The sequence below is a fragment of the Suillus subaureus genome, assembly GCF_016647635.1.
Source record: "Suillus subaureus strain MN1 chromosome Unknown BJ212scaffold_44, whole genome shotgun sequence".
Classification (NCBI taxonomy): domain Eukaryota; kingdom Fungi; phylum Basidiomycota; class Agaricomycetes; order Boletales; family Suillaceae; genus Suillus; species Suillus subaureus.
This window is the reverse complement of record NW_024538600.1, coordinates 92,064-106,378: the sequence shown is the minus strand read 5'-3', so window position 1 is coordinate 106,378 and position 14,315 is coordinate 92,064. Positions and strand designations below refer to the sequence as shown.

At 47.1% G+C, this 14,315-nt stretch overlaps 4 protein-coding genes across 4 annotated transcripts; 1 reads left to right on the top strand and 3 right to left on the bottom strand.

Moving 5' to 3' along the window:
• Positions 1-524: 524 nt before the first annotated feature.
• Positions 525-1,178, bottom strand: BJ212DRAFT_755757 (uncharacterized protein). Its single transcript, XM_041343985.1, has one exon. The coding sequence runs from the start codon at positions 1,065-1,067 to the stop codon at positions 654-656; it is 414 nt and encodes a 137-aa protein (XP_041187941.1). The 5' UTR covers positions 1,068-1,178; the 3' UTR covers positions 525-653.
• Positions 1,179-1,879: 701 nt separating this feature from the next.
• Positions 1,880-3,871, bottom strand: BJ212DRAFT_1485685 (quinon protein alcohol dehydrogenase-like superfamily; the record flags this gene model as incomplete). The annotated part of the gene is made up of 5 exons (XM_041341016.1): positions 1,880-1,988; positions 2,039-2,211; positions 2,267-2,455; positions 2,511-2,801; positions 2,855-3,871. 5 exons carry the CDS (start codon positions 3,869-3,871, stop codon positions 1,880-1,882), a joined length of 1,779 nt encoding a protein of 592 aa, XP_041187940.1.
• Positions 3,872-6,331: 2,460 nt separating this feature from the next.
• BJ212DRAFT_1387340 (uncharacterized protein) lies at positions 6,332-7,360 on the top strand (the record flags this gene model as incomplete). Its single annotated transcript, XM_041336874.1, has 2 exons — positions 6,332-7,160; positions 7,207-7,360. A coding segment is annotated over one exon (240 nt), but the record flags the coding sequence as incomplete, so codon positions are not given.
• A 1,737-nt stretch (positions 7,361-9,097) lies between these two features.
• BJ212DRAFT_755770 (uncharacterized protein) lies at positions 9,098-11,739 on the bottom strand. Its single transcript, XM_041343986.1, has 6 exons — positions 10,344-11,739; positions 10,246-10,287; positions 10,005-10,190; positions 9,890-9,952; positions 9,700-9,831; positions 9,098-9,606 (listed from the first exon to the last, which is right to left on the bottom strand). The coding sequence occupies exons 1-6, from the start codon at positions 11,328-11,330 to the stop codon at positions 9,469-9,471; spliced, it is 1,548 nt and encodes a 515-aa protein (XP_041187938.1). The 5' UTR covers positions 11,331-11,739; the 3' UTR covers positions 9,098-9,468.
• Between the last annotated feature and the right edge of the window lie 2,576 nt (positions 11,740-14,315).

Below are 14,315 nucleotides of genomic sequence, written 5' to 3'. Positions count from 1 at the left end.
AGAGCAGAGAACGATGAGGATGTATACAGGCATATTATGGTGTATCGATGAGCGCTTGCAAAACACTTTGATCTGTATTTGTTGTTGTTTGGTATACAGATTGACTTCGTGTAACTTGGTCAGACTGCCGCCCGCATAACTGTTACACCAAAAGGTGAAATACTGAAAGCTTAGCTTTCAGCATCAGTGACAGTATATGTACTGATTATGGGAACTCAGGTAAGCCGGCGTGCTTACACTTTGAAAGTTATGCATCGCGTCCTAACATCGATTCCAAGATCAACAATTAATCGCCCGACGCACACCCTTTTCCCACACCGACTTCAATTCACCTCCCAGCTCTATATATTCCATCGATTCTGGAGTCCAACCCCAATGCAACAGATTCAGCTCTGATGTCGTACGTTTATTCCCACCGCTGCATACACCAAATTCTCACCCAGCTTCTTTCTGCCACCATCGCCATCATCCCCGCACATACTCACTATGTCACGCCTCCTTTAAATTTCAACAACAGCATCCTCATTGATCGCGCTATGTAGGAGACGCTGTGGGCTCCGAGAGGATGTAGGATATGGGTCCTCCTGATGGTATTGCAACGAGGGAAGACAGTGAGTATTTATCTGACACTTTCAAATACTGACATGCGGATGTCAAATGTCGCCTACTATTATTGCCCGCAAGCACTCTTCATAGTGATCCGCGTCCAAATCCAAACCCCTTTGATGTCTCGTCCCCGGATCAGCTATGCCCACGCAACGAACCCCAGCCCAAATCCAACCTCCAACAGTTTCATGTCGCCTCTCCAATATAAATGGCATTTCCAGCACATTCGCACGACGCAGACATTGCCATGTACTGCTCAAGGACGCGCAACACCAAGTCATACTACAGACAAGAAAGTATGTGAAATGTGACATGGAAGAGCGGTGTCTCTGGCGCACGAGTTGTTTGAGGCTATGTGATGTTGAGAATGGGTAGGTCCCGCATCTATTAACATCATGGCTCTTAATTAAAAGCCCCAAACAATCTTTTGTTTGACAGTGTCGACTTCCGGCGCTACACATTCAGCAGGCACAACGACATTCAAAATGCCATCTAACTTCACGCATCCATGGTCTGTCCAGGGAACACCCAGGATCAGTACTCGAGCCTACACTCGACGCCGGGGAAATCTTGACATGCTCTGCTTCATAAACGACATGAGGGTTAGCAAGGCTGTCGGGACTTCTGAATGTCTCCTTTCGACATCGCCATTCACAACGACCAACATCAGAAGTTTATTATCCTTAACAACTTCCAATAGATTGACATCCCCCTGAAACATGCCAGTCTATTGCAATGAATACCATCTCACATACTGTACCCCTCGCAAGTCCATAACACCTGCAGCATCCCGTTAGACCTAATGTTCGCTTCGACGATACCAATGCCCACGCCTCTACATCAAACACGAAGGTGGTAGTTGTTCCTGTGGGCAAGTTCGCCGGAAGCATCGTGCCCAAAAGGAAGTTGTGGAACTGCAGTCTTCGAGACTCCAGGCTGTAAGTTTACCCAGCTAACGCGTCCTCTTTCTGAGCAACTCACAGCACAGTTCCTACTGAGTATGATCTGAGAGGTACTGTCACTGGCAGAAGCTCGGTTTTGTGGGCAAATTTTCAGATCGGAGAATCTGATGACAGGCGTAGATATTTCAGGCTTCCCTTTCAAGTCCGACCATCTAAACTGTATCACCTACTTGTCAAGGTATAGTGAGGATTCGACAATTTTTACTCTTCCAAAACAAATCGGTATTCACAAAAAGACGAGTGACATGGTGATGGTCATAAACTGCAAATAAGATGCTCGACTCGACAGACGAAAGCTCAACGGATGGCATTTACGAAGACTGGGCTTTTAAGTGGTCAGTTAGCGCAAGGCGAGATGGTCCTGCTTCTAGCTGTGACTGACTAGCTACCGGTTTCAATTCAATTTCTTCGTGTTGGACCCTAAAAGGCTGTATTAGTGAATGGATTTGTGAAAGAATATGTTTATATACCTGGGAGGAGTCAGCGAAACTGGACCAAGAGCGTTTTCTTCCTCATCGTCATCCTCGAGTTCGTCATCATAGACTGGTCGTGGTTCCTGCTTCTTCTCCTTTTTCTGGAACCAGCTGAGACAAAAGAAGAGAACATATGGTCGTATTCCGTCGTCCACACCAACGACATCGCCCTAGTGAATGACGCAGTCAGGTTTCATGAACCTAACAGAATTGTAGAAAACAAACATAGGTAGCTTGTCCAAGTGGAACATCGACAACTTTTACAGCTTTTCGTTTCGGTTCACGCGCCTTTTGTTTTCCTTTGTCTGATGGCGACCGAATGGGATTGAAAGAGGCTCTGCCACCGGGCAAGGAAGTCAATGGACTGCTGTCTGCATGAAGACGATTGGGAGGTAAGGGCAATGTGGCAGGGAACTGCAGCGCGAGTGTTAAGTGAACTGTAAAAAAAAAACAAGAAAAAGAGATATACATCTAAGGGATCACGAGATTGATCTTTCCGACCAGGGCGCAATGCGTTCATTGGAGGAGAGAAACGAAGGAATTTGCCGAGGCGAAGGAGAGTGGGTTGCTGCGCGTCTCTTGTAGGCGAAGGTCTCGGTACGATAGGTATGGCGGATATCCGTGGTCTGCGGTGGCCGGCAGGAGGACGACGAGTTGCATCAGACTGCAATGGCGGTGATTGATGAGTGGCGTAACGGGCAAAAGATGAAACGCGTACATCTAGTATATCCCTGCGGCCTAACTTTTTGCGTGCAATTATCTGCAAGGGGAATGTCAGTATACGAATAGCAGATTGGTGCGGGGAATGCTTACACGGGCCTGAGCAAGGATGCCGGGTGGAGTATCACAAATGCAGATCTTGTAGTCGTTATTGTTGTTTATGATATAAGCCAGTTGTCGTGAGTCGGGTGACAGAATAAGTCTAACAATATTATGAACTTGAATGTTGAAGGAGGCGAGGAGCTGTCGTGACGCGAAAGCCCAGAGCTTGATGGTATTGTCGTAGGAAGCGCTAGCGAGGAGAGCACCATCAAATGAAAGTGCTAGACCACCAATAGACTTGGTGTGCCCTTCAAAGGGAGCTCCGACAGTCTCCAGTGTAACCGCGTCAAACTCATAGATTGTCTTGGCGTTGTCATACTGATCCGAATCTGCGGTGAAATCGAATTTGAATGCGGCTATGATTGTCTTGTTTTTGTTTGACCAGAAAATTGGTGAAAACGCGATTCCTCTCCCACTGGGTTTCCCTATCCTGACATCCAATTTCTGTGATTGGACATCCCAGACCTCCAGGCACGTCCCCAAATCTGACTTGACTGCAAGCTTCTTCGAGTCTGGGGAGAATCGAACCGCGCCCACGAAACCAATGCTCTTGAATGGACCAGCCACGAATTCGCCAGTCTCCAAGTTCCATATCCGCGCTGTTTCATCTTCTGACCCGCTCGCCAGCAGGGTGTTGCCCGCAGATACATCAATGCAGTAGATTTGCAGTGAGTGGCCTTCGAATGTCTTGACAATTCCTGTCTTAACCTCACAGGCTTTCAGCTCTCCACGTGCGTAATCTCCACCACCAGTGACAACCCATCGATCATCCCTTGATACTGCCACCGCATATAGTACCCCCTCCTCGCAAACACCCCGCGCTCCCTCAATCTCCGCTCCTGTCTTCAGATCCCATTGCCGGGCGGTCTTGTCCAAAGATCCGCTGATCATTCGCTGACCGTCTGGAAAGTAGGATAAGGAATAAATCCAGTTCCCGTGACCCTTCAAAGTCATTGATGGAGTCAGATCCGATTTCGTGGTGGCTGCTTTCGTTGACGCAGAAGCCATAGTTGTGTCTCCGTGACGAAACTGTGAAGTAGTTAAGTGCGGGCAAGGTATTCTTCAGACGTATTCAAAGGTGCAAAGGTGAAGTCTCCCGTTGTCAGTGTGTGCTATATGACTGACGGCGTCGGCAATTCGAAGGGGGGCCCCCTGGTCAAATTAAACATCAGTCAATTCCCGCTGGAAATACAGATGGGAATTTGGTGTTACCGAGAGATTCACGCTTTGGCAGCGAAGAACTTGAGTCCTGAGGAGCGATGAATTGTTCAATGTGAGTGCAGCTGTTGGTTCTCTTTAGGCGCCACCTTACATATATATACCCTAACATGCCCCCTCTGCATGGCAGCTGTGCACTAGCTGTGTATTGGACCCTGAATCCTTCCATGCATCTCATTTCTTTCTCTTCGCTTCTCGCCTCACAGCCATGCCTAAAGTAACTGCCATGACCAAAGCGTCAATCTATTCTCTACTTCCCACTCAATGATGGGCGTCAAAATACTCGAGCTTTATCATTGCTTATTTGTCAGTTTCGCTTTGGATGCGCGAACGTTTACGGAGACTGATGTGTTTCATTCCGTCGTATCAAACCAGCCTCAGTCCATGCAAACACGGTGTTACAGGCACGTGGATGTTTCCGTTCTTTCACCATGCTGTTATTTCCAATCTCTGAACGTTTCTCTGAAACTGAGATCAAGTGCTCATCCAGTGCTCAAATTGTCATTTTCATACATCTGCTCGTAGGAAACCAGAAGGTTGTGAGTAGAAATGCGGCATCTCAGAACCTGCACCCGAACCAATGTCCATCGACATCACCCAGAACCGACCGCAAGGCACTCAGTGTGCGGCCGAGAGCTAGAGAATCGTATCCGATATGAGGAAGATACAACAGATCTGTGAATGCGAACAGCGATATCTGTCAGTCCAGGCATCAACTCGGATGACAACAATTGGCACCCCGGAGGTTGTCATTGATTATGAATACGCGTGAGAGCGTGTCTGCATTACAAAGGCATCTGCATCACTGACGCAGACGAATTGGTCCGAATTTCTTGTTCAATGATGTGTTCGACTGAGGAGTGTCAGAATGACAGCCTGAGGCATGCGAGCTATCGTGCTACCACCTGTTATGTGAGTATGATATAGTGTGTGGTCGACGATATCAATGAAATCGACCACTCACCTTCGGGATTCTTCTATTCCGTGTTCCAGGCTTGAATGGTTAGAGGCAATCTAAAGATCGAAAATATTTGAGTTCGATGCCCAAATCAGCAGCCTGAGTGCGCTGATAGTAAGCAGCACATGTCATTATTTCGCATCCTGAAGAACAATGGTCTACTCACCAGAGAAGATTTGTCCCCCGCCAATAACTTTGGACATGTACAAGGCAAGGACACCCACTATGAGCGAAAGCGATGTCGACGGCACAATAACCAGAGGGAAAGCGCCTTCTGGAATGTGTGCAGTGACAATAATTCGCCCATCTGACATTGGAAGTCGCTTGAGCTGATCTAGGGAAAGATGAGGGAAAGTATTTTACTGGTCTCGAGTCTTTCATGATGCGACTGTATCAGGGATAATGGATCGAGAGATAAAAAGGACGCCGTGGCACTTGCAGCTTTGAAGTGTACGATGCAGAAGGCCATCATTTGGCGTGATTCCAATTACTGCGAAACATCATGATGCAGCGAGCTAGAGAGGAGTACGGTGTGAGACGAGTCGCACGCAGAGAGTCGGATAGTCGGACAATCGATACTTCGTCTTTAACGCTTTATTTGTTATTGTTTGCAAGCCGCTCTGAGTCTCCCTCCCTAAATTGACTCCCCATCTGTGCAGTTGCCACTGCAGCACAACTCCCGAGTCCCGATAGGTTCTGATAATGAGTCTGAGGTAACAGACACAATTGCCTTGCATGACCTCGTGCGCTCCATCCCACCTCGGATGCTATATGGATCATGCTCGACTACATCCATTCCACCACAATCATGCCACAAAGGCATTCCAATTAACAAAGTTCACGGAACATGTACCGTAGCTATGTGATGATATTCATTGTCCCTTTGATGTACTTAATGATAGCCTGTGGCTCAGGGATCTTGAAAGCACTATATATTGCGTGTTGGCAGTATTCTCTTCTTTCCAGTTCTTTCCGTCTTTCCATTTATTCGCACCTACTTTCTACTCTAAACTATCACGTCGAACAACATCCATACGCTCGATTCTCGAGCAGCCGTTATAGATCTGTCTGATCGTCTGAGCTCTCTAGACCATTTTCTTGCCACTATCAATGACATTATGAAATTCAGTCACTTGGATGGCCGCGAACTACAGCACTACGGGCGAAAGGTCTTGTCTTTGTTATTAATCATCTCTTGTAGTCGACTGATGATTTCCGTACAGATAATCGCTCTGACAGGCGTAATTATGATTTCAATTCTTGTCAACTCTTTTAATAATTTTCTTGGTAAGCTTGAAGGTCGCGTGCATGCCTCTGAGATATCAGAGAGTGAACTTGTCCCTGTTCACTCTTTGTTCTAAGAGGTTTCTGCCGTACAAGTCGGCGTATTTCAAATTGCTTGTTTGGATCAGACGGCGCAGGGCTGCTGACCTGAATGGTAAACATCGGTCGTTATTTTGTTTGATTTTCTTTTCACCATTTGCGTAGATCGAATCAACGTGCTCTTGTTTCCTATCGACTATAATTTTGTCGTATGATGCAAGGGAGTTGACCCTCGTGCCCAACTAGGCACTTCCTCTCTTTCAAAGGCCGTTTGTTCGCGAATTTAGAACAAGAGCCCGACGTTTTGAGGTTGGCACCGGGAAGCAATCGTCATCAAGTTGACGTTCTTTTCAAGCCTTCTTGCCTGGATTGATGACTACCGCGTCGTACTTCAAATCACAACCCTCGTCTGCATCTTGTCATTGCGAACACCGAATCTATCTACGTACTCCATGTTATATGAACAAAACGCCATCCCCTTTCGTTACATGGCTGTTCTTCAAAGTTTCATATCTGTAATTATACATCTATTGCCCATGTCACTATCGACAAGCCTTCGGCTGCCACACCACCTACCTTGAAGTCTGGAGTCCTTTGCCTCATCTCGCACAACATCTACATCTCCAGGCACATTCACCACACTCTCACCCTTTCATTGTCACACCTCTTTCTGTAACCCTTCAAACACACATGTCTTGCCGCATCCGCACAATGACGACAGCACTCTCGTCGAGATACTCTGAAAGGACGAGGGATATGGGTCCTCCTGATGGGTAGGGCTATGAGCGAAGACACACGGTGAGTGTCTCCTTCCTGCTTACAGTCCAAAGCTGATTTTTACAAGACGCATGTTAAACGTGTGCTTCCGCAGTGTCAACCATCCATGACAGTTATCTTACCAATACCCACGCTCTGTAGAAAGGAAGTCGGACATCCTCTTTTCCCGTTCTCGACAACTCAGCACAGTTCCTGCTGGATAGCACAGTCACTGGCAGAAGCTCGGGTTTGTGGCCAAAGCTCTCGTAATGATCGGATGAATCTGAAATGTTTAGTCTCGGCGGAGAACCAGTGGATATACATTGATGACAGGCGTAGATATATCACGCTTCGTGTTTCAAACCATCAAGCTTGAATATCTAAATTATATCACCCATATTAAGATATGTTTTCTGACGTCACCTACATACGAATTGATCCTTTCCTCTTACATACACAATCACTTTCCTTGCACGCGTCGTACATGTTCCCCTTTGATTCTCCGTCTCAATCAGCGTATTAATTCTTCTTCTCGTCGAATGACCTCCCTCAGTCTTTGATCCAAGACTGAGGTGAGCTCTATTGCTTACAATTCTATGTGCTCTTTACTAACTATTACTCTACCTAGCTTCCTACTTGTCTCTAGTCCGAGTCTCGTCGCCTTCTATTAACTCACCCGTCAATGTACTTTAGTAAGGATGCAACTATATTTATTCTTCCAAGACATGCTGTAAAGCTGGAAGTACAGTGCGAGATTCGACAAATAAAATGCTCAACGGATGACATATTTACGAAGACTGCGCACCTAGGTGGTCGTCAGCTATCATGATGCAAGATGGTCCTGCCTCTGACTGTGACTGACTAACTACCGGTTTCAATTCAATTTCCTCGTGCTGGATCCTAGAAGACCATATTAGTTAATTAATTTGTGAATGAATATGTTCGTTGTACCTGGGAGGAGACACAGGGACTGGATCAAGAACATTTTCTTCCTCTTCATCGTCCTCGAGCTCGTCATGGTAGACTGGCCGCGGTTCTGGTTTCTTCGCTTTTTCTGGAACCAGCTGAGGCAAAAGAAGAGTACAAATGGTCGCATTCCGTCGTCTGCACCGGCAACATCGCCCTAGTGAATGATGCAGTCAGATTTCATGAACCCAACAGAATTGAAGCAAACAGACGCCCTGCCACCGGGCAAGGGAGTCGATGGAGTGCTTTCTCCATGAAGGCGATTGGGAGGTGAGGGCAATGTAGCAGGGAACTGCAGTGTGGGTGTTGAATGAACTGTGAAAGAAACAAGAGAAAGAAACTCACATCCAAGGGATCACGACACTGATCCTTCCGACTAGAGCGTACTGCGTTCGTGCGAGGAGAGAAGCGAAAGAACTTGTCAAGGCCAAGGAAAGTGGGTTTTTGCGGGTCTCTTGTAGGCGGAGGTCTCGGTGCCACGAGTATAGCGGATACTGGTGGTCTGCGGTGCCCGGCAGGAGGACGACGAGTTGCATCACACTGTAATGATAGCGATGAGTGAGTGGTACAACGAGTAAAAGAATGAGATGCGCACATGCAGTGGATGATCGAAGGTTGACTTTTTGCGTGCAATGAGCTGTGAAGGAATGTTAGCACATGAATAGTAAATGGCTGCAGGGGATGCATACACGGGCCTGAGCAAGGATGTCGGGTGGAGTATCACAGATGCAGATCTTGTTGTCGTCCTCGGTGGATATCGTGTAAACTATTTGGGGTGAAACGGATGAGAAGATAAGGAGAAAGGCGATATTTTGAACGTCAAAGGAGGCGAGGAGCTGTCGCGACTCGAAAGCCCAGAGCTTGATGGTGTGATTATTGGAAGCACTGACAAGGGAGCACCATCAAATAAAAATGCTAGACCACCAATGGTCTTGGTGTGGCCTTCAAAGGGGGCTCCGACAGTCCAATGTCACCGTGTCAAACCCATAGATTGTCGTGGCGTCGTCATCCCGCTCGAAATCTGCGGTGAAATCGAAATCGAATGCAGCTATGATGGTTTGTTTTTGTCAGTCTGTGATGATGTACAATGATGTCATGTCAGTCTTGACCAGATCAATATTCTGTGGGGGATAGCGTCAGTGAGGATGAAGATACGATGAAGTCCATCTTCTGATGGAATGTGGCACACGCAGCGAGTATTGCAGATAGCACATAACTAATACACGAGTGTTAAAACATTAACTGAGGAACATATATCATGAAGCAAATGTGGATGAATTCATACGAAGTTAACTGGGACTATGAGCACCACCACAGCTGCTATTTGCTGCACCATCCTGGCGAGGTATGTCAACGCGCTCCAAGTGCCATCGAGGAGGCATCCTCAGCCTGCCATGAGACCAACATGAATAATAGCAGAGGAACGCTTTGACCCAATGCACATCTGGGAGTGAATCAATATCAGCTGTGTCGTTTTCCTGTGGCACAGCAGCCTGTTGGCTAGACGGATGTCGAGTATCGTCTACTTTCTTGTATTCCGGTAGTTTGGCAGCAAGAAGCCGCTGTAGGGTAAATATCAATGAAAAGGCACTGAGAAGTAAGAAAATTACATTACAGTAACTTTCCGTCCTGGTGCAACTTCAACAACTGGTGGCCCGAGGCTGTGTCTTGGCGTGAGGAAAGGGAGATGCTGCCGCAGGAATTGTGTGACTCCGTTTGAGGGGGGAGGCGGAGAACTTATTTCGAACTGGATACGCACTCAGTACTCAGTCGTGATGCGAATTGACTTAAAAATGAAAACTGACATGATTGAAGCGAGTTGCGGCCTGCCCAGAGAGAGAGGATGATAGAGGCAGTGTAGCAGGGACCTGTGATGCTATCATCGAGTCAATTGTAGGAGAACCATGATATACGACCTACATCAAGGGGATCACGAGGTTGGACAGGTGGTACTGCATTTGTGCGAGGAGAGAAGTGAAGGAGTTTGCGAATGCGAACAAAAACGGGTTGCTGTGGGTTGATTGTAGGCAAAGGTCTTTCTGGCCTAGGTATAGCAGGTACTGGTCGTATGCGGCGCCCGGCAGGAGGACGACGAGTTGCGTCAGACTGCAATTACAGCAATGGATGAGTGGTGTAATGAATAAAGGAATGAGATGCCCACATTTAGTAGGTCGTTGAGGGTTGACTTTTTACGTGCACTGATCTGTGAGAGAGGGGCCTGTTAGAACACGAACAATGGACGTTTGCGGGAATGCGTACACCAGCCTGAGCAAGGACATCGGGTGGAGTGTTGCATATGTAGATCTTGCAATCATCTCTGTTGTATGTCGTGTACACTAGTTGGCGCGAGTTGGGTGAGAGGACAAGGTTATGGATGTTATAAGCATCGAATGAAGCGAGGAGCTGGCGAGACTCGAAATCCCAGAGCTTGATGGTGTCGTCAAAGGAAGTACTGGCAAGGAGAACACAGTCAAATGAAAGTGCTAGACCACAGATGGCCCTGGTGTGCCCTTCAAAGGAAGCTCCTACAGTCTCCAATGTCGATGCGTCAAATTCATAGATCGTCCAGGCGGCGTCAACCGTAAATGTGAAAGCGGTCAAGATGTTTTTGTTTTTGTTTGTCCAAAACACTGGCACAAGTGTGACTCCGGGTCCACCGAATGTCCCTATCCTCACATCCAACTTTTGTTTTTGAACATCCCAGACTTCAAGGCATGTTCCTATGTCTAACCTCACTGCGAGCTTCTTTGAGTCTTGCGAGAACCGAACTGCGCCCATCCAAGTGCCGCTCTCGAACGGACCAGCCACGAGTTTCCCAGTGTCCAAGTTCCATATCCGCGCTGTGGCATCCTTTGCCCCGCTCGCCAGCAGTGTGCTGTCCGAAGAGATATCAATGCTGATGATCTGAGCCAAGTGTCCTTCAAATGTTCTGACAATCCCAGTCCCGACCTCACAGACTTTCAGCATTGCACTATTCACATCTCCACCAGCAGTGGCAACCCATCGACCATCCCTTGATACTGCCACTACCCACACATCTTCCTCGTAAACACTTCGCATTCTCTCAATTTCTTCACCCGCCTTCAGATCCCATCGTCGAGCGGTCTTATCCTCGGATACGCTGATCATTCGCTCGCCATCCGGAAAGTAGGTTATGGATCGAACGTTCTCTCCATGACCCTCCAAAGTGATTGATGGTGTCAGAATCGATTTCATGGAAGCCGCCTTCGTTGATGTAGAAGCCATAGCTACTACTCTCCGCAAGCAAAATTGTTTTGTCGCCAGGCACAGAAAAGGTATTCGTTTGAAGGACCGGTGGTGAGTTCTGCTCGTGTTGTATGCCCGACGCTGATTTGAAGACTCCCAACTTGCTCGAGAGCACTTTGCCTCCTAGAGCTGGTCGTCAGTTCATCCGCGCTGGAACTTCAGATGAGAGTCGATGTTATGAAGAGGCTAGCAATGATTAAGAGAAGAATTCTACAACGTAAGCACAGCTGTTGTCCTTGCAAGATGTACTATTTATTCCTCGATTTGATATTCAATTCCTGTGCTAGAGCGTCAATCCCTTGTTTATTTCTCACCTGTCAGTGTTGCTGTATGCTTCTTCTAAATCTCAAGATGGCATATATGGAAAGCCCAAAACGTCGGATGTGCTATGGCACTCAGCGCTAGCATTCAACTTTTTTTGCTTGCTCTGCCCTGCAGTTTCGCGATGGACCCCAGCAGACGCGTAAACAGTTGTTATTAACACTGTAGGATAACACGGAGACCACCTTTCCTCATCCCATAGTATCAAACGCTTTGAGTACACACACATGCACGGTTTCCTCGCTTCCGCAATGTTCCACCCACCCCAACCTTTCGGCATCGACCATTTTAGTTTCATTGCACGCCCTGATCACCTTTGAAGGTCCCGATCTCTGAATATCTCTCTGACGCTGAGATCAACATGTGAGTGACTATACCCAGAATTTAGAAGGAAGAGAACAATACAAGACTTATCTTGTAATGACCGGCACCTGAGACACACTCTCCAGGGCCACTGCTGTGCAGCCTGACATAAGATGAGGGCAGGTTGTAGAGCATCGCACATATCAACTAAATCGAAATACATGTCTTCTGCGGTCGCCAATGTCGGCAGCTCTTCAAGTCTCCCGGAGAGAACATGGCTGCTGGTTCATTTTTCAGAGAGATAAGTCAGAGATGGGCTAATGCAGTGAGATGGATAGAACAAAGGAATTTACTCATCGTACAAGTTAATTCCATGGTTGACGGTGAAGATTCACCGAGAATTTGGATCAGAGATCGGACCTAAGCTGACCCTGGAGTCGACCGAGGGTGACTTGAGAGGGAGTCCGCGTCAGGCTGCAAAGGGAATTTCTGTATCTGAAGCACAGCGCGCTCTAGAGATGCCGCATAAGAGTGCCCCGACAACATCCATAGTCAGGATAGCAAAAATTTCAATCCATCTCTTAGATGCAAACATACAACTAGCGCTGGTAATAGCGAAGCGCTGAGAAGGTAAAATGAGGTCCAACGATGATCTAGACCTCACAGCAGGGTGTGTCCACCGGACCAAATCGAGGTCGATGCAAAGTATGGTGACGACCAAGATAAGGCGAGAAAATACATAGGATGAGTTGAGCAGCAGCAGTAGTAAGATGAAAGTAGCCCGGGGTCCGATTTGGAACGTCGAAGATGTTGTTCGAGTTTCAGACTTTCAGTTCATCACGAAGTTGACGCAATCGGGTAATTCAGACGAGCCGAGGACATCTGTCAGGAGCATCACAATGAAGAGCGTGGAGTGTAAATGTTTTCTTGTTGGGCCAGTTATCATCGTACCATCGAACGAGCAAGGTTCATCAAAATAGGAGATGCGAAAAGTTTGCCTTCAGGCAATACATTGGCCAACTCTGTTGAGTGCGCCCCCAAAGCAGACTTGGGATGGGAGGGAGTCAATAGGAACTTGAAGGGGCCGCACAAAAATGAAGGGCAAACAAGATTGTCAAAACAAAGACACAAGAGGCAGGGATCGACTTGGAGACCGACGCAGAATGGCCCTGGTAGACAGGAGAATCCAAGGGCTGTGCCGAACTAACGAGGGAAAAAGAATTGTTAGAATAAAGATGCTCCTCTTGGTCAAACAAAGCCTGTACTGGATCGTGCCAAGTTTGCAGCATTGAGCCGTGACATCGAATATCACAAAGAAAATGGTGAAGTTCGAGGACCAGACGAGATGATAAAATTGATAGAAATGACCACACATAACAGTCTTCAGTTGGGTGAATGGAGGTGGTCATCAGAGGAGGAAATTGGAGTACTCGACCACATCGAAGTGCAACGTTCGGTCGGATCAACTCAAATGACACTCGGAAAACAGGTAGATCCCAAGGACCAAACATACGAGGTGACGGGGCTGATATAGTCGACTCAAGCATAAGTATTTTGGCGGATGATCGAAATTAGCGTGAGGTTCGTCGACAAATATAAACTCGTAAATGGTCGACGATCGGGTTGGCCAAGCGAGTATCCAAAGGCGGAGGACAATCGTAACTCAAAAGTACTGCAGGAACATTTAGAGGTGGATTCAAACAAAAACCACGAGGTCATCCTTGAAAAGAGGGTCTGGAGAAGCGGAGATCGATATCAATTGGAAGAAATCATCGATTAGGTGGTTCAGTCAATTCCAAGAGGTGCTATCGGAGAAAAGAGAATTCTAAAGCCAGCTATTGTGAAGGCTGACCTGAGAGTAAGCGGTCTCCTCGCTCGAATCTAGGCAACCGTGTAGTCTAAGTCAGGTGTTCGAGACCTGTTAGATCGCAAAACGTTCATGTTGTGTGGTGTGCTCCAATTGAATACCACACAGTTATATGAAGTTAGGGGTCTAAACCAGTAGAAGTAGAAAGGTTAATTCGGACGACAACCTTATATATGTGAGAGAGCAATCGTGAGACATCCGAATACTGATGGAAACAAATGTCTTCCTACAGTCCGTGATGATACAGAGTGATGTCATTTCTATCTTGACCAGATCAACATCCTGCTCAGCGAGCATGAACGGATGTATAGGAATCCGAGTCACTCAAGTTCATAATGTGATGGGATTGGAAGACGCACCGAGTATCGTAGAACGTGTAGAATGAATATATAAGTGTGAAGTCATCAGTTATGGAAGATACAGCACTGGGTGAGTGTACACAAATTTAACTGCAACTATAAGCACCGCCACAG